The sequence below is a fragment of the Squalius cephalus genome (genome assembly GCF_949319135.1).
Source record: "Squalius cephalus genome assembly, chromosome: 8".
Taxonomy (NCBI): Eukaryota; Metazoa; Chordata; class Actinopteri; order Cypriniformes; family Leuciscidae; genus Squalius; species Squalius cephalus.
In genome coordinates this window covers 45,874,984-45,899,917 of record NC_137129.1, presented here as the reverse complement: position 1 = coordinate 45,899,917, position 24,934 = coordinate 45,874,984, and the positions used below count along the sequence as shown (strand labels likewise).

General features: G+C 37.4%; 1 protein-coding gene and 1 long non-coding RNA gene across 2 annotated transcripts in view; both read right to left on the bottom strand.

Moving 5' to 3' along the window:
- The window catches only part of LOC307163661 (uncharacterized protein), a 435,973-nt gene that overhangs the window by 322,581 nt on the left and 88,458 nt on the right, over positions 1-24,934 (bottom strand). Inside the window, exons 13-15 of the mRNA XM_079879801.1 lie at positions 10,053-11,795; positions 9,210-9,383; positions 8,718-8,891 (exon numbers count right to left, since the gene is read on the bottom strand). Of these exons, the coding sequence (XP_079735927.1) occupies positions 8,718-8,891; positions 9,210-9,383; positions 10,053-11,795 (2,091 nt within the window). The remainder of the gene's footprint in view (positions 1-8,717; positions 8,892-9,209; positions 9,384-10,052; positions 11,796-24,934) is intronic.
- LOC307163788 lies at positions 6,036-7,783 on the bottom strand. Its single transcript, XR_013822145.1, has 3 exons — positions 7,769-7,783; positions 6,321-6,585; positions 6,036-6,110 (listed from the first exon to the last, which is right to left on the bottom strand). It is a non-coding gene; the product is annotated as an uncharacterized lncRNA (long non-coding RNA).

The following is a 24,934-nucleotide window of genomic DNA, read 5'->3' as shown; positions in this document are numbered from 1 at the left end:
GCCAAACCAGGAGGCAAGCGACGGTGCAAACGACCCTGAGACGGGCGGCACAGAGGTGGATCAAGTTGCTCTTCAGGAGATGGCGAAGGCGCCACTCCTTCCCCCGGTGGAGGGCCGGGCGGAGAATCTTTTGTTTCCTTTTCTTTTTGTTCCGCCACTGACCCACGGGTCAGTGGTACCCACATTTTCAAAAAAAGAGCAATTTCTGAAACCTCTGGGCCCCAAGAGGGCGCGCTTGGCAGTCGACGACGCCGCCATGCCTTGTCACTCCCGAGCCCCTCTTTCATCGCCAGCGAGCAGCAGTGGCTGTGTTCCGGACGTGCTGTCGCCTCCACACACTCACTCTGCCCTTCGACGGAAGCAGGTATGTGCTGCACCACACACTCAGACCCCACTTCGGGCCGCTGTGCCTTCCGAGTCGGGTCCCTGCATTCCGCCGCGCTGCCCCACCCCGGGTACGTCTGTGGTGCCGTTAGTCCCGCTTGCTCGGTCTCTGGGAGCCTGGTTACCGCTTCCCAGCCCGTCTCGCTGGCTCATCCGTACCATCAGACTCGGCTATGCGATTCAGTTCGCCCGGCGCCCCCCTGCTTTCAAGGGCATCCTGTTCACCCGTGTTCTGGCGGACAATGCCCCGTGCTCAGGGCGGAGATCGCAGTCCTACTGGCGAAGGACGCGATCGAGCCGGTCCCTCCAGCCGATATGAAGACCGGCTTCTACAGCCCGTACTTCATTGTACCCAAGAAAGGTGGTGGGTTACGACCAATCTTGGACCTGCGCGTCCTGAACCGGTCCCTTCACAGGCTACCATTCAAGATGCTTACGCAGAAACGCATTTTCAAATGCATCCGTCCCCAAGATTGGTTTGCAGCGATCGACCTGAAGGACGCGTACTTTCATGTCTCGATTCTCCCTCGACACAGACCGTTTCAGATTCACAGACCTCAAGATTGCAGGAACCGGCCAATGATGAACTGGACAGAAAGAGAGAGAGTCCTGTGGTCAGTGTGTGATAGTGACGCTTGTTCTTACCATTATAATGGAGTCTGGGTTTGGAGAAACACATGAGAAAATGATCAAACAAACTATGAGCATATAGGACAGTGAAATCTAAAATAATCATATTTTTACATTTATTTTTTCCTGTATTTAATAATGTAGATCAAGTATGTTGAGAAAAATCTAATTTATTTATTTGCTCTTGTACATTAAGAGCACATTGCTATAATAACACGGACACACAAACCCCATCTATGTTCCTGGTAGCAAATTCCACTGAATCATCATTAAGAAACTGAAGGAATGGAGGAGAAGATCTGGAACATTTTCCACTAGAACTGCTTGTAAACTGGTCAGGATCACAAAACTAAAGGCCCAAATCACTGCTAAGGATCTGCAGAAGATTGAACTGCACAGGAGTCGAGCTGCACCGGTATTGATCACACACACATCATCTGCATGTAAGAGTCATCAGAAAGAAACCTGACCTGTGATCTCATCACTAAACCCAGTGTCTGAGGTCTGCAAAAACACTTCCATAAGACAGAGCCCTTTTGGGATGAAGTACTGTGGTCTGATGAAGTTACAACTCAACTTGTTGGCTACAATCTCCAAAGGTGTGTTTGGAGGAAAAGGGAGAAGAGTGTGAAGAAAAGATCATCTTGCTGACTGTTAAACATGGCGGTGGATCTGTGATGCTTCGGGGTTTGTGCAGCTGCCAGTGGAACATGAAATATTGTAAAGGGAGAGAGAAGAACGGATTCTGCTAAACACCAACAAACCCTGGAAGCTGAAACCCCACAGTCAGTGAAGAAACTGAATCTGAAGAGAGGTTGGGGGATTCATACGTGTTTTTGTCGATTTCCCATTCATTTCCTATGGTCGGTCATTTTTGACCGAAGAGCACAAGTGTGACTATTTTTTTAACCACTTAGCCTGCTCGAATCATACCCTCAATTTTTTTTGTGTGTTCACATTCCAAATGCCATAAAAGTTACCAAGTTTTGTACCATTCCAATGAAGCTGTGATTTTTAAAAATGTCAAACTCAAAGAGCACCAGAGGGTTAAGGTGTATTGCATTGCATTGAACTGTTTGTTGTAATGCGAGAGATTATTGTTGCAGTATAAAATATTCCCCATTCCACTGTGTCTACATTTCTTAAAGCAGTGTCACTGTCATTTACACACATTCTCCCACTGTTTCAAAGTACTGCACTGGTCCCAGTTCAAAACACTTTAAGCACTACCCCCTCCACAAGCACCAGTAATTCTAAAGAACATTTATTACAATGTTCATTAAGCACAAAGTCTCCATAAGCCTTGCCCATCTGGTCTACAGTACATTGTTGGTCTGAAGTAGGCTACAGATTTAAGATAATTGTGTGTGTATACTTCTGCATTTATTTACTTCTATTTATGAGTTTTATTTGTTTACAAATAGGAAAAATGTCCACATCCACAATACAAAATGTTTTCTTTATTGTTTTGAGTTACTAGTATATGCAATGGAACCGATTGTTGTCATGCATTTCATATATTGATTCATTTATTTATGCATCTATCCATTTATTAATTAATACATTTTTGCTTCTAAGATTAATGCTTTGGTCGGTTGTGAAACATTTAGCAAGAAAGCGCTTTCCCTCGCTTTCACCAGCAGAGGTCCTCGTCGAGCTCTGATTTGAAAAGAAATGAACTTTTTCTGATACAATTGTGTTGAAAGCTTCGCTGGTTCAGAAAGTCTCACTTCGCCATCACTACCTCAAACCTTCCCAGTCCTAAAGCTTGTCCTGGGTCGACATTTCATTACGTAACATTAGGCATTAGGTTTTGATTTATATGCCGTTTAATGTTTGAAGGTCGTGTTACTTTATATGTGCGTCAGCAATGCTTCTATCACGTGTTTCAGCTTCTTCTCCTGTGTTATGATCAGGAGATTTAATACTATTCAGAGGATGTGTAATAGTGCCCCCCTACCGTATAACAAAATAATTGAGGAACAGTGCATTAGCAATGCTCATTATAGGTCGTATATTTCATCAACTTTGTTCGTTTGTAATTAAAAAAAAGTAAAAAAAAAAGTAAAAGTGGCAATGCATCATTCCTTTAAATGAAAAATAAATAAAATACAATAGATGATTCCCTTGTGAATGTTACTATAATCAAAGGCTGAATTACTCAAAAATTAAGTCATTAAATAAATATTATATATGGAGATGTTTGTAGTAGAGCAATTGCCAGTATATGTCACTTTATTTATATAGCGCTTTTTACAATACAGATTGTTTTCAAAGCAGCTTTACAGTGATAACAGAAAAAAAATGCAACAAAATTTGTTTCGGCTGTACAGCCGATCTAGAAGAAAATAATCTCATAGTCCAGTTTAAGGAAATTCAGTGTTGATTCATTTCTGTTGTAAAAAAAGTTATTAATTTAGTCTATATCTATAGTCTTAATCTATACAGCTGCTCTGGAGAAAACAGTGCAGTGTATGATTATGATTCAGGCATTACAGGTCAGAGGTCAGATTGGATCTGAACATTCAGAATATTTATCCAGTTTCATCTGGTTGAAGGTTTCCTTGTTTGACTTTGGATGAAGGATTGGATCATTCTGTAAAGTTACACAAACACATGTGTGTGTGATGATCACTGTGGGTTTGTGTCTGTTGATTCTGTTGAATGTGATTGTGTCTGTAGAGGATCTTTATTCTCCATCAGCTGATCCAGAGAAGGTCAGACTAACATCTAAAACCTAGAAGTAAAACAAAGATAGTCAAATGTGTGCAACATTATTGCATTATTCACTTTAAAACAACTAAAATAAACTACTTAGATGATTAAGTGAATATATTATAATATAATACTGCGATACATTATTATTAAAGCTGTTTTTAAACATTTAGATTTAGATTTTGCATCTAAATCATTTTGAATGATGACCCTTGACCTTTTCTATAATCCTGTATGACTATTCTCTTTCTATGTCATTGGCTCAGTTTTATTTATGATAAAGAAACTAGTGCCAAATATTTACCATTACCTTCTATTGCAATTGACATTATCTCAAAATACATAATTTAGGGATAAAAATACAATGATAAAAGAAAAATATTGAATTGCTTGAAATAAAAAGAAACTTGAAGATATTTAATTTTTGCCATAAATTATTATAAAATAAATTAATCAAACTCTTATTAAACATGTTTATAGTGTGTAATTCACCATCACAAGGAAAATAAACTAATAAACAAAATTAACTTTAAATTAAAATTAAAATATGAACAGTTTTAATCATCACTACACTCTAAGAAATGATATGTTGGCTTTAATTAACTATTTTATGTCAACCGGTCCCACATAACTGGGTTATGTTGGATTTATGTAACATTATTTATTTCAATAAACTTAAGTTAATTACATAAGGTTAATCCAATGCCGTTTAGTTGAATAAGGTTAACAGTCTTAATTTTGTCCAAAACAATTAAGTTAATTAAGTTCAATTATCCTAAAATTAATATTTTTACATTCAACCAACACAAATAATCCAGTTTCATTATGAGTTTATTCAATGAATACATTCACTTTTTCTTTTTTTACAATTTTGTTTACATTTTTACAAACATTTCCAACGTGAACATGTACACAATATTTACTCTGTAAAGACTGCCTTCCCTTTTCAAGAAAATAATTAAATAAATAATTTTAAAAAAGCATATTGCCTTTAGGTGAAAGGATTTATCAATCATTACTTATAAAGGTGTTCTGCAAAAAAAGCAGCAAACAATTTATCAGTTGTTTAAAACAAGACTATTATGCAAAGGAATGTAACATGGTTGATATTGAAACAAAAGTACTGTAACAGTCAACAGTGCAACATTATAGAAAGACCAGAAATGTTCCTAACCTCAGATTTCAAGAGTTTATTTTTCAGGCGTAAATAAGACCAAGCATCGAAGAACACACTTCTGCACATTGTTCAGGTTGTCATGTATTTAGATGCCTTAAATCATGATGCCAACATATTTGTAAGGATCTGTAGCCCCTGCTCCTTCATGTTTGACCACATAGATTCCTAAGGTGGTCTTGCGTACTGAGGTTAGGACTTCATGTTCAACATCCTAAAAAAATACATAAAGTAACAATTAACAACAGATCAGGGGTGAAAGGGATAGTTGATTTTAGAGAAACATCCAATATTTTTTATAAATGTAAATAATTTACCATGCACTCCTTCACAAGGTTTGAGAGGGCCAGGTAAACAGCAAGTGCATTCAAGATGAATTCACCTTTTCCCAGTGGTGTCATTCTGAACAATGAGACAAATAAGCAGTGTTCAGAAGAATTAACACAAATTATGCCAAAGTTATTTCTACAAGAGCCAAAACAAATATTATCTGCAACTGCATCTGTGAGGGCCTCAAAATTCAGAGAACCAGTACAATAAAAGTAATAAGTGGTTCTAAACCAAAAGCTTTGCTACAGAAAAGCCATTAAATAATCTTGGATGTCAGAGCTGTTCCAATTGTAGGTGCATAAATCACAAATCTAATGCTGCTGAGAAATAGGGTAAAGAGACGAACAAGCTCTGAAATTAAAATAGAATTAATCATGTACATATTAACATTCCAGAGCTTATATACAAAAATTCAAGGGATACCCAAAAGTTCTGTATTTTTTTTTTTTTACTGACATTTATGTCATTCAAACTCCCAAAGTCTTTTTTCCTGTTTTTCCTGCTCATTTCTGTCATTACAATGACAGTCAATGGTGAATTCTTCTTCCGAAGCTTCAATAGCATCAAACAATTGCATGTGACTTTAGAAGCTTCAGAACAGGAACTCACCGTTGACTTTAATTGCATGGACAGAAATGAGCAGTACAACCACATAATTTACCTTTTTAGTTAGAAAAGCGAAAAATAAAAGGGATTCGGTGACATGAAGCAGAGTAAATGATGTTCATCTTTGGGTATACTATTTTAATCTATAGTGAATTATTGTCAGATAAAAAATGATGAAGAATATAACAGAACATACCAGATCCATAACTGATAGGATGCTTATGATCTTCTTTACCGCTGTTCCTTCTGTCTTTTTGAAATTTTTGAGAAGCTGGGTTCAGAAATGAACAAAAAGGACAAATCAGGTTGGTTGCTGATAAATTTGAGTCTTTACAATATTATCATATACCAAGACTAACAGTATTTCTTTAACAGCATTTATCTGAATTACATCTAAAATACTTCAATTTATAATTTGGAATTGCATACAATAACCATCCAAGTAATTCATCACAGATGACATTACATTATAAAGACTTACCTCTAAAGAGTGCTGGCTATCTGTTATTAAATTCAGTGACGAAACGCAGATCTTCGATCATCTCATGTCTCCTGTGCGTAAATGTTCTGTCCATCAGCACCTTGATAACCTGCATAAGTATTGAGCATATGTGGGACCACAGCGAATTCCATGTTTTAAAACTTTGTCTGTGTCCATGTACCAACCTGAAGTGTTTTAAAAGCTTAGATCTGGATGTTTGAGAAGAGCCACAATCTATGCACGTCACATGCAGGACTCCAAAATTCTGAGGAAACAAAAATGAAGATGTGAGTCAAATAATAATAATAATACAAAAAAAAAACTGTAGTAAAATTATTTTGGATGACCTAATAAGCTTACCAGATGCTACAGTAGATGCCATCTTACTCGAGTCAGTGTCAAACGTGTTTATTGCCATATGCCTATGCATTCTGTGTTTCAAAAGTTTCAGAGTTATTATTTGACATTAAATAAAAATGCTCAACATTAAGGAAGTTATTAAAATTTATACTAAAACTAGATACAACTGCTGTATTGGGGCACAACATGGAGAAACTCTTCTTAACTAGCAATTTTATAAAAAAAATAAGGTCATTTGCCATTTTTTGTATGGGTGAATTCAGTGCCGGCCCGAGCCTTTTGGGGGCCCTAAGCAGAATTTGATTTGGGGGCCCCCTCCCACCACGCGGAGTCACCTGTGCTTGACGATTATTGACACAATGTCACTCTATAATGTTACATTATAAATTAATACAATGAGGTTATGTATTAATACAAAATAAATAGCCTACTTAATAAAAAATAGATACTTAAATAAAAATGTTTTAACTTTTTCTTTACTCTCTTACTAACTCTTTGAAACTTCTGAAAACAAACTGTCAAAAAACATATAAAAAAAAATTATTTGCAAAATATCCTCCAACGTTTTGCAACCCTTTGCAGTTTGAATGATGTCTTATATGAACATGACGGAGTATGTGTTTATGTTTCCACTGTTCGATCGCGTCCGCGCCTCACACACACACACACACACACACACACACACACACACACACACAACATAGGCTATTCCAGCACTGCAATCTTGACATCGCAGCCTGTTCGTTATAGCCGTAATAAAAAATAATAATAAAATAGTCAAACTAACTAACATATAAAAATTACACTGCTCTTTTTAAATAGTCAGAAGTAGCCTAGGCGAGGGGGCCCCAAGCAGCCGCTTAGTTCGCTTATGCCTCGGGCCGGCCCTGGGTGAATTCAAATATTATCAAAGTTCAGCAAGTTTAAAAGATCACATAATAAGAGCTAAAAAAAACGCTAGCAGCTAACAACACCACTTGAGGACAAGTGCTAAAGCAACTTCAAATAAAAAACAACAAAAACAGCGATTGACTATTCTAATTTACTGACAGCCTCAATATTAAAGGATAGGAAGTAAAATAACTCACCTTTTGGTCCAGATAAATACAAAATGTTGATTGCAGCCTCCATTTGAGCATGATTTGATTCCCACTAAATGGAGAACGAGTGCTAAGAGATGAGCTACGCATTAACGTTCTTTGAAATATTTGCGCATGCGCAAATATAGCTCCACCTGTTGACCAAAGTGCGGTACTGCAGCGGTAACACAACTGCATTTCGTTAATTTAACTTAAGTGAGTTGTGTAAATTTGAGAAATGACTTTTTCTAATTCTGTCAACACAACTGTTTTAGTTTTAATGCACAAACACAAGAACATTATTTAATTTGAGCATAGTTACATTTCTTTGGTTCAACAACAGCCATGTTTCATTTTTTAGAGTGTACTCACAGAAGCGTCTCCAGTTTATAATCCTTCTTCATATCAGAGAACAGCTTCACTCCTGAATCTCCTAGTTCATTTCCATACAAATCCAGTTCTCTCAGGTGTGAGGGGTTTGATCTCAGAGCTGAAGTCAGAGCAACACAACCTTCATCTGTAACACCACAATCCCTCAACCTGTAGAAAACAATAAAACACTTCAGTCTCTCAGTTCAGGATCTACAGCTCAGATAAGCAGGAACTTCACTATCAGACACTTAATCCACAGCACCATTAACAGTTCCAGTCTAAGGTTCAGACCCACTTCTACAAACTGCTTGAGCGGATTAGTTTCCATATCATAAATATTGCAAATATATATATATATATTTATGCAAGTACTCAAAAATCATCAGCATATCTGTATATGAAGACGGTTGTAACATCTTTACATCATCCAGTCATGTTTATACAATCATTAATATTGTTAAATTATGTCAGACACATTAGAAGAATCTAATGACAATAAAAGCAACAGTCCCATTAGTACTTTCACAACAGATTTTTTTGTATGACAATTATTATTTACATTACAAGACATTTTATACAAACTTACCTGAGTATCTCCAGTTTACAGTGAGGATCCTGCAGTAGATCAGAAAGCTGCTTGACTCCAGAATCTCCTACTTTATTCAATGTCAGATCCAGTTGTCTCAGGTGTGAGGGGTTTGATCTCAGAGCTGAAGCCAGAGCAGCACAACCTTCATCTGTAACACCACAATCCCTCAACCTGTAGAGAACAATGACACTCTTCAGTCTCTCAGTTCAGGAAACACTGATATAAATAATATAATATATATATTAATTTATCCTCTATTTGTATATGAAAGCAGTTTTAACCTCTTCACATCATCCAATCATGTTTTTGACTTGTAAAACTATAAAAAGTAAAATTACCTCAGAAGCTTTGGAAAGAATCCACTGAAGATTAAACATCCTTTTCAGTTACTTGATGGTAAACTTTTTTGGTATATATTATTTTTGTATATCATTCATTATTCACCACAGGAGAAAAACAGACGATGTTGAGACTTTTATAAGATCTTACTTGAGTATCTCCAGTTTACAGTGAGGATCCTGCAGTAGATCAGAAAGCCGCTTGACTCCAGAATCTCCTACTTTATTCCATGTCAGATCCAGTTCTCTCAGGTGTGAGGGGTTTGATCTCAGAGCTGAAGCCAGAGCAGCACAACCTTCATCTGTAACACCACAATAACCCAACCTGTAGAGATCAATGACACTCTTAAGTCTCTCAGTTCAGGAAACATTGATATAAATGATATGATATACAGTATATGAATTTCTCATTCTCCTCAAAAGATTTGTACATGAAAGCAGTTTTTACCTTTTCACATCATCCAATCATATTTGTGACTTGTAAAAACTATCAAAAGTAAAATTACCTCAGAAGCTTTGGAAAGAATCTACTGATGATTAAACGTCATTTTTAGTTACTTGATGGTAAACTTTGTTATTTTTGTATATCATTCATTATTCACCACAGGAGAAAAACATACAACATTGAGACTTTTATACAATCTTACCACATTATCTCCAGTTTACAGTGAGGATCCTGCAGTAGATCAGAAAGCCGCTTGACTCCATAATGTCCAACTTTATTCAATGACAGATTCAGTTCTCTCAGGTGTGAGGGGTTTGATCTCAGAGCCGAAGCCAGAGCAGCACAACCTTCATCTGAAACACCACAATAACCCAACCTGTAGAGAACAATGACACTCTTCAGTCTCTCAGTTCAGGAAACACTGATATAAATGATAAGATATATAATAATTTATCCTTTTACAGTATTGCTTAGGTATAAAAGCACATGATAAAATAATAAATGGGATCATGTTTTATCAGTGTAATGATTGTTGTCAGTGTGACTTACTGAACTGATCTGGATTCTTTAACCACAGGCATCAGCTTCTGAAGAACTTCATCTGCTGTATTTTGTGCTCCAATAAACTGTTTTAGATTAAAAACATCCATCTTCTGCTCTGATGTCAGCAACACATAAACCAGAGCTGACCACTGTGAAGAGGAGAGTTTGGTTTCTCCTATTTCTCCAGATTTCAGATAATCTTGGATCTCCTGCATCAGTGAATCCTCACCCAATTCATTCAGACAGTGGAACAGATTGATTGATCTCTCTGGAGAGCGATTCTCCCTGATCTTCTGTTTGATGTACTGAACTGTTTCCTCTTTGTTGTAGGAGCAGCTTCCAGTCTGTGTCAGTAGTTCTCGTAAGAGAGTCTGATTGGACTCCAATGAGAGACCCAGAAAGAAACGCAGGAAAAGGTCCAGATGTCCATTCTTACTCTGTAAAGCCTCATCCACAGCTCTCTGATGCAGGCCAGGCAATGGATTAAATGACACCCAAGAAAGGTCTTTCATGATATTTATGCAGTTGTTTGTTAAGGAGCGGTGCACAAAAACAGCTGCCAGATGTTCTTGGATGCTCAGATGAACAAAGCAGAATACTTTCCCCTGATACAAGCCAAAATCCTCTCTGAAGATCTGAGTGCACAATCCTGAGTACACTGATGCTTCTGTCACATCAATGCCACACTCGCTCAGGTCTTCCTCATAGAAGATCAGGTTGCCTTTCACAAGCTGCTGGAAAGCCAGTTTCCCCAGTTTGAGAATCATGTCTTCATCTTTCACTCTCTTCTCATAGTCCTTCTTATGTTTGATGTTGGTCTGAATGATCAGGAAGTGTGTGTACATTTGAGTGAGAGTCTTGGGAATCTCTCCTCTCTCTGCTTCACTCAACATCTTCTCTAGAACAGTGGCTGAGATCCAGCAGAACACTGGGATGTGGCACATGATGTGGAGGCTCCTCGAGGACTTCAGGTGTGTGATGATTGTATTGGCCAGACTCTGATCACTGATTCTCTTCCTGAAGTATTCCTCCTTCTGTGTCTCATTGAAGCCTCGTACCTCTGTCACTCGATGGACACACTCAGAGGGGACGAGATCCGCTGCTGCTGGTCTGGAGGTGATCCAGATGAGAGCAGAGGGAAGCAGATTCCCCTCAATGAGGTTCATCAGCAGCTCGTCCACTGAGGCTGATTCAGATATATTACACAGTTTCACTTCACTCTTAAAGTTCAGAGACAGACGACACTCATCCAGACCATCAAAGATGAACAAGACTTTATATTCATCACTGGATATTTCCATTTCTTTTGCTTCCGGGTAAAAGACATGAAGAAGATCTGAAAGACTGAGTGTTTTTTCCTTCATCAAGTTGAGCTCTCTGAAAGGAATTGGAAATATGAGCTGGACATCCTGATTCTCTTTCCCTTCAGCCCAGTCCAAAATGAGCTTCTGCACAGAGACTGTTTTCCCAATGCCAGCGACTCCCTTTGTCAGCACAGTTCTGATGGGTTTGTATTGTCCATATAAAGGCCTAAAGATATCATTGTATTTGATTGGTGTGTCCTCTGTTGCTGCTCTCCTGGATTGTGTCTCAATCTGTCTCACCTCATGCTCATTATTGATCTCTCCTCTTTCACTCTCTGTTATGTAGAGATCTGTGTAGATCTCATTCAGGAGTGTTGGGTTTCCCTGCTTTGCTGTTCCTTCATACAGACACTGAAACTTCTTCAGCAGAGTTGATTTATATGTGCTTTGGACCAGTTGAGAATCATGACTGAAAGAATCAATTATTAAATTACAACATAAATTAATGAAGTAAAAGTGATAGTAAAATATCAGTTGTACCTCAGATTAGATGACATGTGTCTTCTCCTAAATGTTCCTAGAGTGTCCATAGACTGTTCCCTAATGTACAAACATGGACAGAACAGAGACAATTCGCTACTTGCACGTAGCCGCCATTTTGGATTTCGGATCAGCGAGGGTATGCTAAGACACTTCCGGTTTCGCATTACGCCCGGTGCAGGGAGCCGGAGAAAGACGAAATTTATCTTTTATAGTTGTTTATAGAATCAATTATCACTTAAAATACTACTAAGATCCATATTACTATCACACGAGCAAATGGCAATTAAATGCACGGACGCATAGTCAGATTAATGAATGAAATACAACTGTTCACGAACATAAGATTGTATTTGACTCATGCTGAATACACATACGCAATGACAATTATGCCTACTGTAAATATAGAGTTACAACTACGACTAGAGTTGTTTACATAAAATGCACCGTGAACATTCATGTTTGCCCTGTGATCGGCTACAATTCGCTCCGTGCATGGAGACCGTTGACGTTCAAACTTGAGTGTGTGTACTTCCAGTGAAAACTACGGTGATCTAACAGCGAGAGCGAGAGACAACAGCGACCGAGTTCCATTACCACAGAGATATTTTTTCACAAGGAGTGTTTTTAGGATTCAAGAGAGGTGACTTGCCTTTCAGAGGACAGCCTCAGCACTTAATCGTTGTGTGCCGGTACCATTTCGTCACGTTACAACAGCTAGTCAGCTTCCATGCGGTCCCCGTTGACGCCGCGGGACGGGCCGAGTGGATACAGAAGATCCGGAGTGATGACTTCAACCCGATCAAATTTTTAAATGCATATGCTTTTCAGTGTATTTCACCTGTGCGTTTATATGCTTTCTATTACTGCATTTATTTTGTGCAAGTGAGATGAAGATCTGTTCCATAAATAATAATAATAATCTGTCTGGTGTTTATAAGCAGCACATGTATTGTGTAAAATATACACAAACTTACCTTTATTAAATTGTTTGTGGTACCTACCGTAAAAAATTAAAATGTAAAATATGTGATGATAATGTTGATCGAGCATTTGATGTAAGAAAGAAAAAATATATGCGCAGAATTGAGAAAATAGTATTTATGGATATAAATTAGCCATGTGAATGTTCACGGTGCATTTTATGTAAACAACTCTAGTCGTAGTTGTAACTCTATATTTACAGTAGGCATAATTGTCATTGCGTATGTGTATTCAGCATGAGTCAAATACAAACTTCTGTTCGTGAACAGTTGTATTTCATTCATTAATCTGACTATGCGTCCGTGCATTTAATTGCCATTTGCTCGTGTGATAGTAATATGGATCTTGGTAGTATTTTAAGTGATAATTGATTCTATAAACAACTATAAAAGATAAATTTCGTCTTTCTCCGTCTCCCTGCACCGGGCGTAATGCGAAACCGGAAGTGTCTTAGCATACCCTCGCTGATCCGAAATCCAAAATGGCGGCTACGTGCAAGTAGCGAATACAACGGAGTCAAGAAAACAGAGAAAAGAATTCATATTGAGTCATTCTATGTCACCTCAACCAGAGGACCCTGGACAAACATGTTCATTTTGATTTATATTCTGGTGAAAAAATGAATAAATGAAGAAAAAAGTAAATATTAATTCATGGCATTTAATATTTTGGATGAGTAATTTATTATTTTGTAGAGGGGGGTCACAACACATAGATAGGGTAGATCCTCTATTAGTAAAATTTGACTTCATCAATCCTTGTTGCATTATTTGCCAATGGTGACCGTTCAAAAATGGGAATCTGAAGCACCTTGCATGCCTGTAACTTAACGTGTATTAAATTGACTTTAATAGAATAGAAACAAAAGAACAGAGACAAGAATTCTTAGATTATATTACAGCAGATAAACATGTAGATAAACCTCACATAGAGAATCAATCCATCCACCTATCTTTTACTACTGGTTTTTAATCTGTTGTGGTGTTTGTGTTTCCCAATAAGTGATGTAGTTGTGTTTAGTTTGGTTGAGTGTTTTGTGGGTCAGTAGATGTTAGTGAAACATCAGGACTGAAGCTCTGGATCAGCTGTGAGAGGAGACCAGGGGCCTCATTTATAAAACTTTGCGTAGGATTTGCGTCAGAAGTGGCGTACGGATGAAACATAGGACGTGCGTACGCACAGAAATATTCGGATTTATAAAACCGTGCGCACGCACATCCTACGCAGTTTTCCCTTAATAAATCACAATCAATTCTAAATGTAGCGCAGCTTTTGCAGCTTCATGTCACGCCCATAGTTGCCCATAAATAGACCGTGAAACGCCCACAAGTTAATATTCATCGATTGCGAAATCATGGCAAACACAGAGGAAAACCAAGAAACGTAACTTCACTCACGCGAAAGCGTGAAGCGCAAGATCAGCCATTGTGCGTCATTACGCATTGTGATGGCATCATGGCATTTTATTACCATCCATTTGATTGCATCTGACAAGCTACAGATGTGTTATAAGGATGAATTGCATAACATGCTAATATTATTGCAGAACATATTTATATCTTTTTGCAAATATGTGTTAAATTGCATTTCTGTTGTAATCTTCGTTTGATTTTGTTTGTTTTACACTGCAGATCGATCAAACGGGTGTTTGTGTAGGCTGTTAATTGTAAGACTTGCTTTGTGTTACCTATAGTGTAAATGGCGCATGCGTGAGTGAGTGAGCAGCAGGTGATGTCGTGTGGCAAAATTGATTAATTTATGGGAGAATTTTGAGTATTATTCGGGAGAAATGGTAGAATTCAATTAAGAATTATTTTTGATTTTGGAATGGGCCAAAATTAAGTTGGCGTTACGCTCCAGTGGCATACTTTTTGATCCGATTGATCCCCCCATTTTGTTTGATGGCGTCTGATACAACAAAGACGCCCGGAGCTTCAAACAAAAAAAGAGTTGAGCCCCCGAACAAACGACTGAACACGGAACTAGAAAGCAGTCCGGATAATTCTTTTTCTTTTACGCTGGATATGGAGGGAATATTGAGCGAAATAAATGAGAAATTAAAGAAACTTGACAAGCTGGACTCAATGTCGGATGATATCAAAGATCTAAAAGAGACAGTGATTGCAAATGGGATATCACTGGAGCAGACACGCAAGGATCTTGAGTCTGTAAAAAAAAAGGTGAAGAACGTGCAGAGGTCTGTGAGAAATGTTACCAGGGAAAACATCAAGCTGAAGGAAAAAATGCTGGAGATGACAATGCGCTCAATGTGAGACAACTTGATATTCAGCGGTATTCCTGAGAAGAAAAACGAGAATGTGGAAGACGTGCTCAAAAGCTTTTTTATCAACGAGCTGGGTATCAATAAGGAGATTGCACAGCAGATTTCCTTCCTCAGAGTGCACAGACTCGGACCTGCGAGATCTAAGAAAAGTTCATACTCGAATGCTGTGGTGGAGGAGCAGGCCAAACCAAGAGCCATCATCGCCTGCTTCGAGCATTACAGGTACAGAGAAATCGTCTTTGGGTTGGGTCCAAAGCTCAAGGGTAAAAGCTATGGCATTAACCAGCAGTACCCTGTGGAGATTGTGGACAGACGAAAAGCACTGCTTCCCATATTTAAAGAAGTAAAAAAGAACAAAAAAGAAAAGGGAAGGGTAAGACTTGTTGCTGATAAACTTTATATCGATGGCGAAATGTACAAAGATATAACAATTACACCATGGCTATTTTTACTGGAGCCGAGTGATGATGATAGCTTAAATGAATGTGAACCAGAATTAATTTAAAATTGATCTCCCTGAAATATGTATTTTGGTTGTTGCTACTGACATAGCCTACTTTGTGGTCTTTTAATATGCCAAACTTATGGTATGTTTCTTTTAATTTTCCGTTGTTTTGTTTATTGTTTTTTGTTTTGTTTATTTTTTTGTTTGTCTGTGCATACATAATTTTTTAAAGTATTATGAATCTTGCATCCCTATGTATTGCCAGTTATAACTGTAATGGCCTGGCTAATGATACAAAAAGAATTGAAATATTTACCTGGTTAGCTGGAAAAAAGGAATTGGATATAATTTGTTTACAAGAATGTCATTCTACTCAGGATGTTGAAGAGAAATGGAGGCGAGAATGGAAGGGGTTTATTTACTTTAATCATGGTACAAGAAACCAAAAAGGAGTTATAATATTGTTTAGAGAGCATCTTGAAATTTGTGTGCATAAAATAGAACGAGACATGGATGGTCGTATAATTATTTTTAGATGTTGAAACTAAAAGTAGACGTTTTTGTTTGGTTAATGTTTATGCTCCAAATAATAATGAGCCAACTTTTTTTGATACTGTTTATAATATGATTCGAAATTATGATATTCCTATAATTCAAGCTGGAGACTATAATATTGCCCTTCAGCCTTCTAAAGACAGAGCCGGAGAGAGCAGGGACTGTCATGAGCAAAAAAGACACGCACTTACATCTATGATGTCTGCAATGGATCTTTTTGATGTTTGGAGATTAAAAAATCCAGACTTGATTAGATATACTTGGCGGCGGAATGCTTCTGCAAGCAGAATAGATTTTTTCCTGATTTCTTTCTCTCTTATAGCAAAAGCTACTCAAGTAACAATTGCTGAAAGATTTAGATCTGATCATCATCTTATTATATTAAAATTAAATTTTGTTGACACTGATAGGGGTAAAGGCTATTGGAAATTCAATCAATCATTGTTAGAAGATGGTAATTTCATTATTAAAACAAAACAATTCATTTTAGATTTTTTTCTTTTTAACACTGATTCAGCAAATCCACACATTGTTTGGGATGCATTTAAATGTGCTTTTCGAGGCCATGCTATAAAATTCTCTTCATGGAAATATAAACAAACTTGTAACAGAGAAAGAATTTTATTAAATGAGGTGCACAACATTAAAAATCGCTTGGATACAAATAGATCTGATTGCATTGAGCAAGATTTACAAAAATTAGATGACAAAGAAAAAGAATTAGAGAGATTCTATCAGAATAAAATCAAAGGAATTATATATAGAACTAAAGCCAATTGGATGGAACAAGGTGAAAAATGTAATAAATATTTTTTGCAACTCCAAAATAGAAATTATCCCAGAAAGAATATATCAAAAATTTTAGAAGATGACGGAACAAATGTTATCTCAACAAATGGCATTCTGGAAACACTTATGGAGTATTATAATGGAATATTTAATGATGAGGCACCTCATTTATCTCATCCTTCATTGTTTGAGTATATGGAAATGTATCCCCACCCAGAACTTACTAATGTTCAGCAAAAATTATGTGAAGGTCTTGTTTCTAAGAAAGAGTTATATGATGCAATTTGTTCCTTTCAAAATGGAAAAACACCAGGTTTAGATGGAATACCAGTGGAGGTATACAAAACATTTTTCACAGAGATTAAGGATTCTTTATTGGCATGCTACAATTATTCTTTTGAGATTGGTTGTCAATCAAATTCTCAGAAAGAAGGTTTAATTTCATTACTTTTGAAACATGATGTGGAGGGTCAAGACAAAGACCCTGTGAAACTAAAAAATTGGAGACCCCTTACACTTTTATGTTGTGATACACGTATTTTGGCCAAATGTTTAGCATTGAGATTAAAAAAAGTTATTCAGGACTTAATACACCCTGATCAAACAGGTTTTTTAAAAGGACGCTTTATAGGTGATAACATTAGACGCCTGCTTGAAATAATGGATTATTATGATAAAGAAAATTTGCCTGGATTGATATTTATAGCTGATTTTGAGAAGGCTTTTGATACGATAAATTGGAATTTTATATATCAATGTCTAAACATTTACAACTTTGGTGAGAGTTTTATTAAATGGATTCATGTACTATATCAAAACCCTTGCAGTAAAATAATTAACAATGGGCATATTTCTAATAAAATTGCTCTATCTAAAGGAGTGAGGCAAGGCTGCCCCCTTTCAGCTTATTTATTTATTCTTTCAATTGAAATGTTGGCCATTAGAATAAGGAATAATGCAAATATTAAGGGATTGGAAGTGAATGGGTTAGAATCAAAGTCTTCCTTTTATGCAGATGATGCCTCATTTTACATAAAACCAGATGGTGTGTCGTTAGACTCACTTATTACAGAATTGGATTCCTTTGCTTTACTTTCGGGTTTAAAACCAAATTACGATAAATGCTCTATTCTTAGATCTTTAAAAAGATCAAATCAATTTTCCTCTATTGTGCCTATTCAATGCTCAGAAGGCCCTGTTAATCTTCTAGGTATACATATACCAGTAGATAAAGAATTCCTTGTAAAGATTAATTTTGAGAAAAAACTCCAAAAAATGAATAAAATTCTTCAGGCTTGGAGAGGCAAATATCTTTCTATATTTGGAAAAGTAACTGTAATTAACTCATTGATACTTTCACAATTTATATACTTACTGCAAGCCTTGCCTTCATCTGATACATTGTTTATGAAAACATATGAAAAGGTTATTTTTAATTTTATTTGGAATGGTAAAATTGACAAAATAAAACATACATATGTGTATAATACACGTGAAAATGGAGGTTTAGGATTGAAGAGCCTTGCAATACTTGATATGGCCTTAAAAGGTGCTTGGATTCAACAATTATACAATAACCAACACTGGTTTTCATCTAAATTATTCATAGCTCAATGTGGTGCATCATCAATAGCCAAACTTTATCCTTTTTTTCAACTAGATCAAGAATCAAGAGTAACTTTGAATAATTTTTTCCCTGATCTCTCCCTTTTTTTCAGAAATTGTTTGTCTATGTGGTTTTGCTTTCAGTTTTCTACACCAGATAACATATTAGAGATTAAACAGCAGATATTGTGGCTAAACTCAAATATTTGCATAGATAAAAAACCTGTATACTGGCAATCATTTTTAGATAATAATGTACTTTTTGTAAATGACTTACTGAATGATAAAGGAGATTTCTTTAGCTATGAATCCTTTACTTTAATATATGGAGACTTTTGTTCAAAATTACGGTATCTGCAGTTGATATCAGCAATTCCTCCAGCTTGGAAAACAATATTAACTGACTCAAATACACACCTAGGCGTTTGCCGTCCGGCAATAAAAAACTATAAATGGTTGGGACATAGAAAAGTTAATTTTGATATGTACACTTTCTTTGTATCATTTAAAAATACTGCAATTTCTCCATATTATTTTCATGATTACTGGAAGAGTATGTTTGATACTCCGCTTCCTTGGTTAAATATTTTTAAGAATTTGTACAAATCATTTTGTTCAACATATTTATGGGCCTTTCAAGTTAAAATATTTTACAAGATTCTACCAACAAAGAAAATGTTAAAAATCTGGAGAATAAATGAGGATAATAATTGCAGATATTGTGGAGAAGAAGAGGAAGACATTTTACATTTGTTCTGGTATTGTCCAGATGTAGCTCGTTTTTGGCACAAGGTGGCAGCTTGGTTATATGAGCAAGGACTTATCTTACTAATGTCACCAATATATATAATTTGGGGTGTGTATGAAGAAGAAAACATGTTGTTAAATACCATTGTGCTTCTTGGTAAATATTTTATTTTTAAAAGAGAGAAACATATTAAATTAGAATTATTTGTTATGTTCCTAAAGCATTATTATTTATTGACTAAGAATATGATAAAAGATAAAAGCAGGCCACAATCAGATAGTTGGCAAAAATTAGCATTTACAAAAAAATGGGATAAAGAACAATAAAGACTTATTTTTTATGCTTTCGATCTTTTCTGTTTTTGGTTGTCATGGTTGAGTTAATTTTTTGTGTAAATTTGAAAATGGCTGACATATGTATGTATCTTTTTTTTTTCTTTTTTTTATTGTATTGTTTACTGTATTACCTTTGTCGACTTGTCTTTTTTCTGTTGTATATTGTTTTTTGTCTAATAAAAAAAAATAATAATAATAAAAAATAAAAAATAAAAAATAAAAAGACTTGCTTTGTGAAGTCTCCATGTTATTTATGAGAGGCAGTATTGGCATTTCTTTTACACAACGATCTACAGTTTCACACACTTTCACGTGTTTCTTCCATCTGCCGACGGTGTCGCCATTTCTCATTTCACCCGTTTTTGTGCGTACGCCTGGGTCAGAGCTTGCGTGAAGGACCACACATTTTCCCGTCAAGTTTGCTTTTTATAAATACCAATTATTGCGTAAAGAGCGGCGTACGCCTTCTTTTGTGCGTACGCAACGTTTATAAATGAGGCCCCTGATCCTGTGCTCGACTCCTGCTATTGCAGCGCTTTATAATAGTGTGAGTCTCTGAGTTATACATGCTTACACAATATCATCACCCACTTCTGTATTTTGATATGTGGATATTTTCCAAATTATGCCATACATGCATTATTTGTGTGTGTCTGTGGTCTCTCTGTCTGTTTAAAGAAAAATGTTGTACCTCAGATCAGTTGATGTGTGTTTTCCCTCAAATTTCACTGGCTGATCCATAGACGCGTCACTCTTCATGGACACACAGCTGGGCTCCGGTGAGATTGATCTGTCACCCTCAAATTGACTTTAATAGAATAGAGATAATAGAGACAAGAATAAACTTGGCTGATTTAACATGAAAATAAATCCCACTTGAGAAGGTTGTCTATTAAGACAGTATGTTGAAGAGTCTTCCACAACATTAAGATCATATGAAGATTGAAGTACCTGAATCCTGGAGAAAAGTCTCCATGTCTGAATGTGTGTGTGTCATCCATGATTCATTCATTCTTCATGGAGCTGTTCGCGTAAGAGATCAGAAACACTCATTCACACACACTCAAATACAATAGACTTTTTCAACAATCTTGATAATGTATGTTATGAAGAAATATAAAAACAACACTAAAGTCTCATATTTGTATTCTCTTTCCATCATGACATTTTCCCCCATAATGTTATTGGTTAAAAAAAGCTGTGATAATGATGAATTGCAAGAATATGATAAATACTTTTTTTTAAATAAAATATTACATCTGGTGTGTTAGTATAAAACTAATATGAAGAATTTACAGGACAATAAAATTATTTGAGATTAAAAAACAAAAAGACCATTATACTTCTGGTTTATAAATTGATTTGGGATTATGTAAATGAATGTTAAAATGACAAAACTTGCAGGTTCCCTAGTTTAATTTGATGTATCACAAAAAAATGTATTCAGGACTTTTTTCTGATTATTGAGGCCCAAAATGACTGAATTTCCTGCTGCTTTTCCAAAACATTGTTCGCGCTGAATTTTGATAAGCTAATGTTACTTTCCCCGCTCATGTTAACATTTTAGCATCATTTCATGTCTATAAGCAATAGAAATATCATGGCTGAGCAGACGGTGTCACAGAACGCACGACAGCACCTCCTCCTGGTTTCACTAGGTCCCTCTCTCCTGCATACTAGTATTGCTTTTCCCTCAGCGCCTCATTATGATTTAATCAGTTTCACCTGTGCACCCTCAGCTCCCCTTTATCTGGACTGTTCTGTTCTGTTCTCATTTGTGAATTCTTGTTTTTACCAAACCTCTGTCTCAGTTTGTATCTCTTGCTACTCAGTATTTTGACTTGATCTGGTGTATTTGAACTTGGACTCTGAACTCGTTTGTGAACCTTTGCTGCCTGCCTCATACTGCTTGTTTGACTACGATTCTGGATTGCCCTTGTTGTCATCTTTTGAGTTTATCTTCTGTATTAAATATATGCAAATGGATCCGACCGTCTCTGCCTCTCCGTCACAGAAGACTTCACCAAAGCAGGATCCAGCAGATTTCAGTCAAATGGCCTCCGAGGTATCTAATCAAGCTAATGTACTCACTGCCCATCAGCAACAGCTGGTAAAATTAACCACTCTCACAGAGAAGCTCGCAAGAACTGTTCAATCCCTATCGCTGCCTAACGCGACTGAGAATCAAACTTCTAATCCAGCTGCACTCGCTTCTGCACCACCTGTCGCGAGTAACAACTCCATTCAACCCAAATTATCTCTTCCTGAAAAATTTGATGGCTCACCTTCTGCTTGTAAGGGATTTCTTTTGCAGTGCAGTCTGTATTTTGACCAGCAGACACAGTCCTACTCCACTGATGAGAGCCGCGTGTCCTTCATATGTTCCCTACTCACTGGTCGAGCTCTGGAATGGGCCACTGCACTCTGGTATGGAGGTCAGCTCTCTTTCCCCTCTTATAACGAATTTCTGACCATCTGACCATTCCCAACCATCTTCTGTTAAAAAGCTGCAGCGCTTTCTGGGCTTTGCTAATTTTTACTGCAGATTTATCCGCAACTTCAGTGTGATTGCAGCTCCTCTCACATCTCTGCTTTGAGGAGGTAAATGTTTCAAGTGGACAGCGGATTGTACTGCGGCCCTGGCTCAACTCAAGGAGAAGTTTACCTCTGCTCCTATTCTCCATCACCCAGATCCAGAGAAGGAATTCATCGTGGAAGTGGATGCAACTAACACAGGTGTGGGGGCAGTGTTATCACAGCGTCATGGTAATCCAGCTAAGATGTTTCCTTGTGCCTTCTACTCTCGCAAACAGAATTCTGCTGAAAGAAATGATGACGTGGGTGATCGCGAGCTTCTGGCCATGAAGACTGCCTTTGAGGAGTGGAGGCACTGGCTGGAGGGAGCCTGTCAACCTATTTTTGTCCTTTTTTATTTCCTTACATTGTATCTTTTTCTTTTTTCTTTTTTTTTTCTTTTTTTCCCTCATTTTTAATATTGTTAAACTGTATTTTTTACCAAAAAGCCCTTCTAGGGACAAGTGTCGTGAATTAGCTTTAGCTAAAAACACTATGATGCATACATCGGATGACTGTTAAGTTTATCTATGTTATTTATATCTGTCCCTATCTAAATAAACTGAATAATAAAACCATTTACTGTGCTCACTGATCATAGGAATCTGGAGTATATCAGGTCAGCTAAACGTTTGAATTCTCGCCAGGCTCGCTGGTCTCTGTTTTTCTCAAGATTTGATTTCAAGATCACTTCCAGACCGGGCTCCCAGAACGGCAAAGCTGACGCCCTTTCCCGCCAGTTCGATGATCCAGCCTTAACCCATTATCCCCACTGCTCTCATCGTGGCTCCCGTTCAATGGGACATCATCTCTGAAATCACCACATCACTAAGTAAACATCCCGCTCCGCCAGAATGCCTCTTTGTTCCACCAGATCTCCGCCACCGTGTGCTTCAATGGGTTCACTGCACTCCCAGCGCAGGTCATCCAGGTATTGCAGCCACCATTCAGTTAGTCTCAAACCGCTTTTGGTGGGCTTCTCTTCAGTCTGACGTTATCAAGTTTGTTCATCTATGCTCTGTCTGTAATACTGTCAAATCCTCCCATCTCAAGCCCGCAGAATTGCTGCAACCTCTGCCAGTACCACAACGTCTCTGCCAGTACCACAACGTCCCTGGTCACACATCGCAGTGGATTTTGTAACGGATCTACCTCCATCTCAAGGATTCACTACCATCCTCTCCGTGGTGGATCGTTTCTCTAAGTCCTGCCGTTTCATCCCCCTGCCCACGGCCTTACAAACTGCAGAGGCTTTATTCAACCAAGTTTTCCGTCTGTTTGTTGTGCAAAACTAAACATCAATGTCAGTTTAACTTCTGGTTACCATCCCCAGGCCAACGGGCAGGTTGAACGCCTTAACCAGGACTTAATTTGTTTTCTGAGAACTTACTGCCACCAGAATCAACAGGACTGGAGTCGTTTTCTGACCTGGGCGGAGTATGCCCAAAATTCCCTGCTAAAGCCTGCCACCGGTCTAACGTCCTTTCAATGTGTTCTAGGTTTCCAGCCTCCCCTTTTCCCGTGGTCCGGGGAGCCTTCCGACCTCCCAGCAGTAGATGCCTGGCTCCGGCGCAGCGAGGCCACTTGGGATGCTGCTCACGTCCATTTGCAGCTCGCCGTTATCAGCATCAGGCGAATCGAAGGAGGCGTGAGGGTCCTCGATTACCGACCCGGCCAGTGGGTGTGACTTTCCACTCGAGATCTTCGTCTCAAGCTCCCATGCAGGAAGCGCTCTCCTCGTTTCATTGGACCATTCAAGATACTTTGTCAGATAACTCCTGTTTCTTTTCGTTTGTCACTCCCTGCTCAGTACAAAATTCCACCCACTTTTCATGTGTCCCTTTTCAGGCCCGCTGTTGCTCCCAGGAGAGAGAGGAGCCGGGAGGAGGTCACAGACGGAGAGGGTTGAAACACGACTGGACAATGTTCTTCTACTGGACCCACATATACTGCAATAAATGCACTTATAAACTACAAACTGATAAAGTGGCTATAGCATGCAATATTCGTTATTTCCTTCATAAAATGTTTCCTTTAAAAAAACATTTTCTTTAAATGTTTAATAAAACGGTTTAAAATCATTAACAGAATAAATTCAAACAATGTAAACTGATGTCCATGTTTGCTATTTCTAGAAAGCCCTCCTCATCTGATGTTATTCTGGTATTGAGGCAGGTCGTCACAGAACTCTTTATACTGGACATTCATTTACACAGACAATTATAATCAAACTATATGTCCAACAAAGATTATTAGGATTTGAATAATAAGACCAAGAACTTCATATTACATTAAAAACTTTAACTATGTTACTTAAGTGTTTCATTGTTACTTAAGGTAGTGTAAGGCTTTATGCGTCTCACCTGAAGACTCTCCTTGATCAGAATCAAAGGTTATAGATACAGATTCTCAAATCTCTGCATAAGTTGTTGTTAGTTAGTTAGTAGTAAGCGGCTGTAAACATCACTAGACACTTTAATATTCTATTTTACTGATTCAAAGAATCGTAATTCTGAGAGTAAAATGGAGTTGATAAAAATGTGGAAGTTGGGAAATCTAGTATCACTTTCATTCTCCCAGTAAATCATGGTTGCCAGATCTGCTCAAACTCATATCATCCGTTTCATACACAGTTCAGTTGAGAAAGGCTAGTAGTGCACCAGTTCTGACAATGTACAAATGTAAAAACTTGCTAATATTATTCTTTTCATACACATTTCTTGAA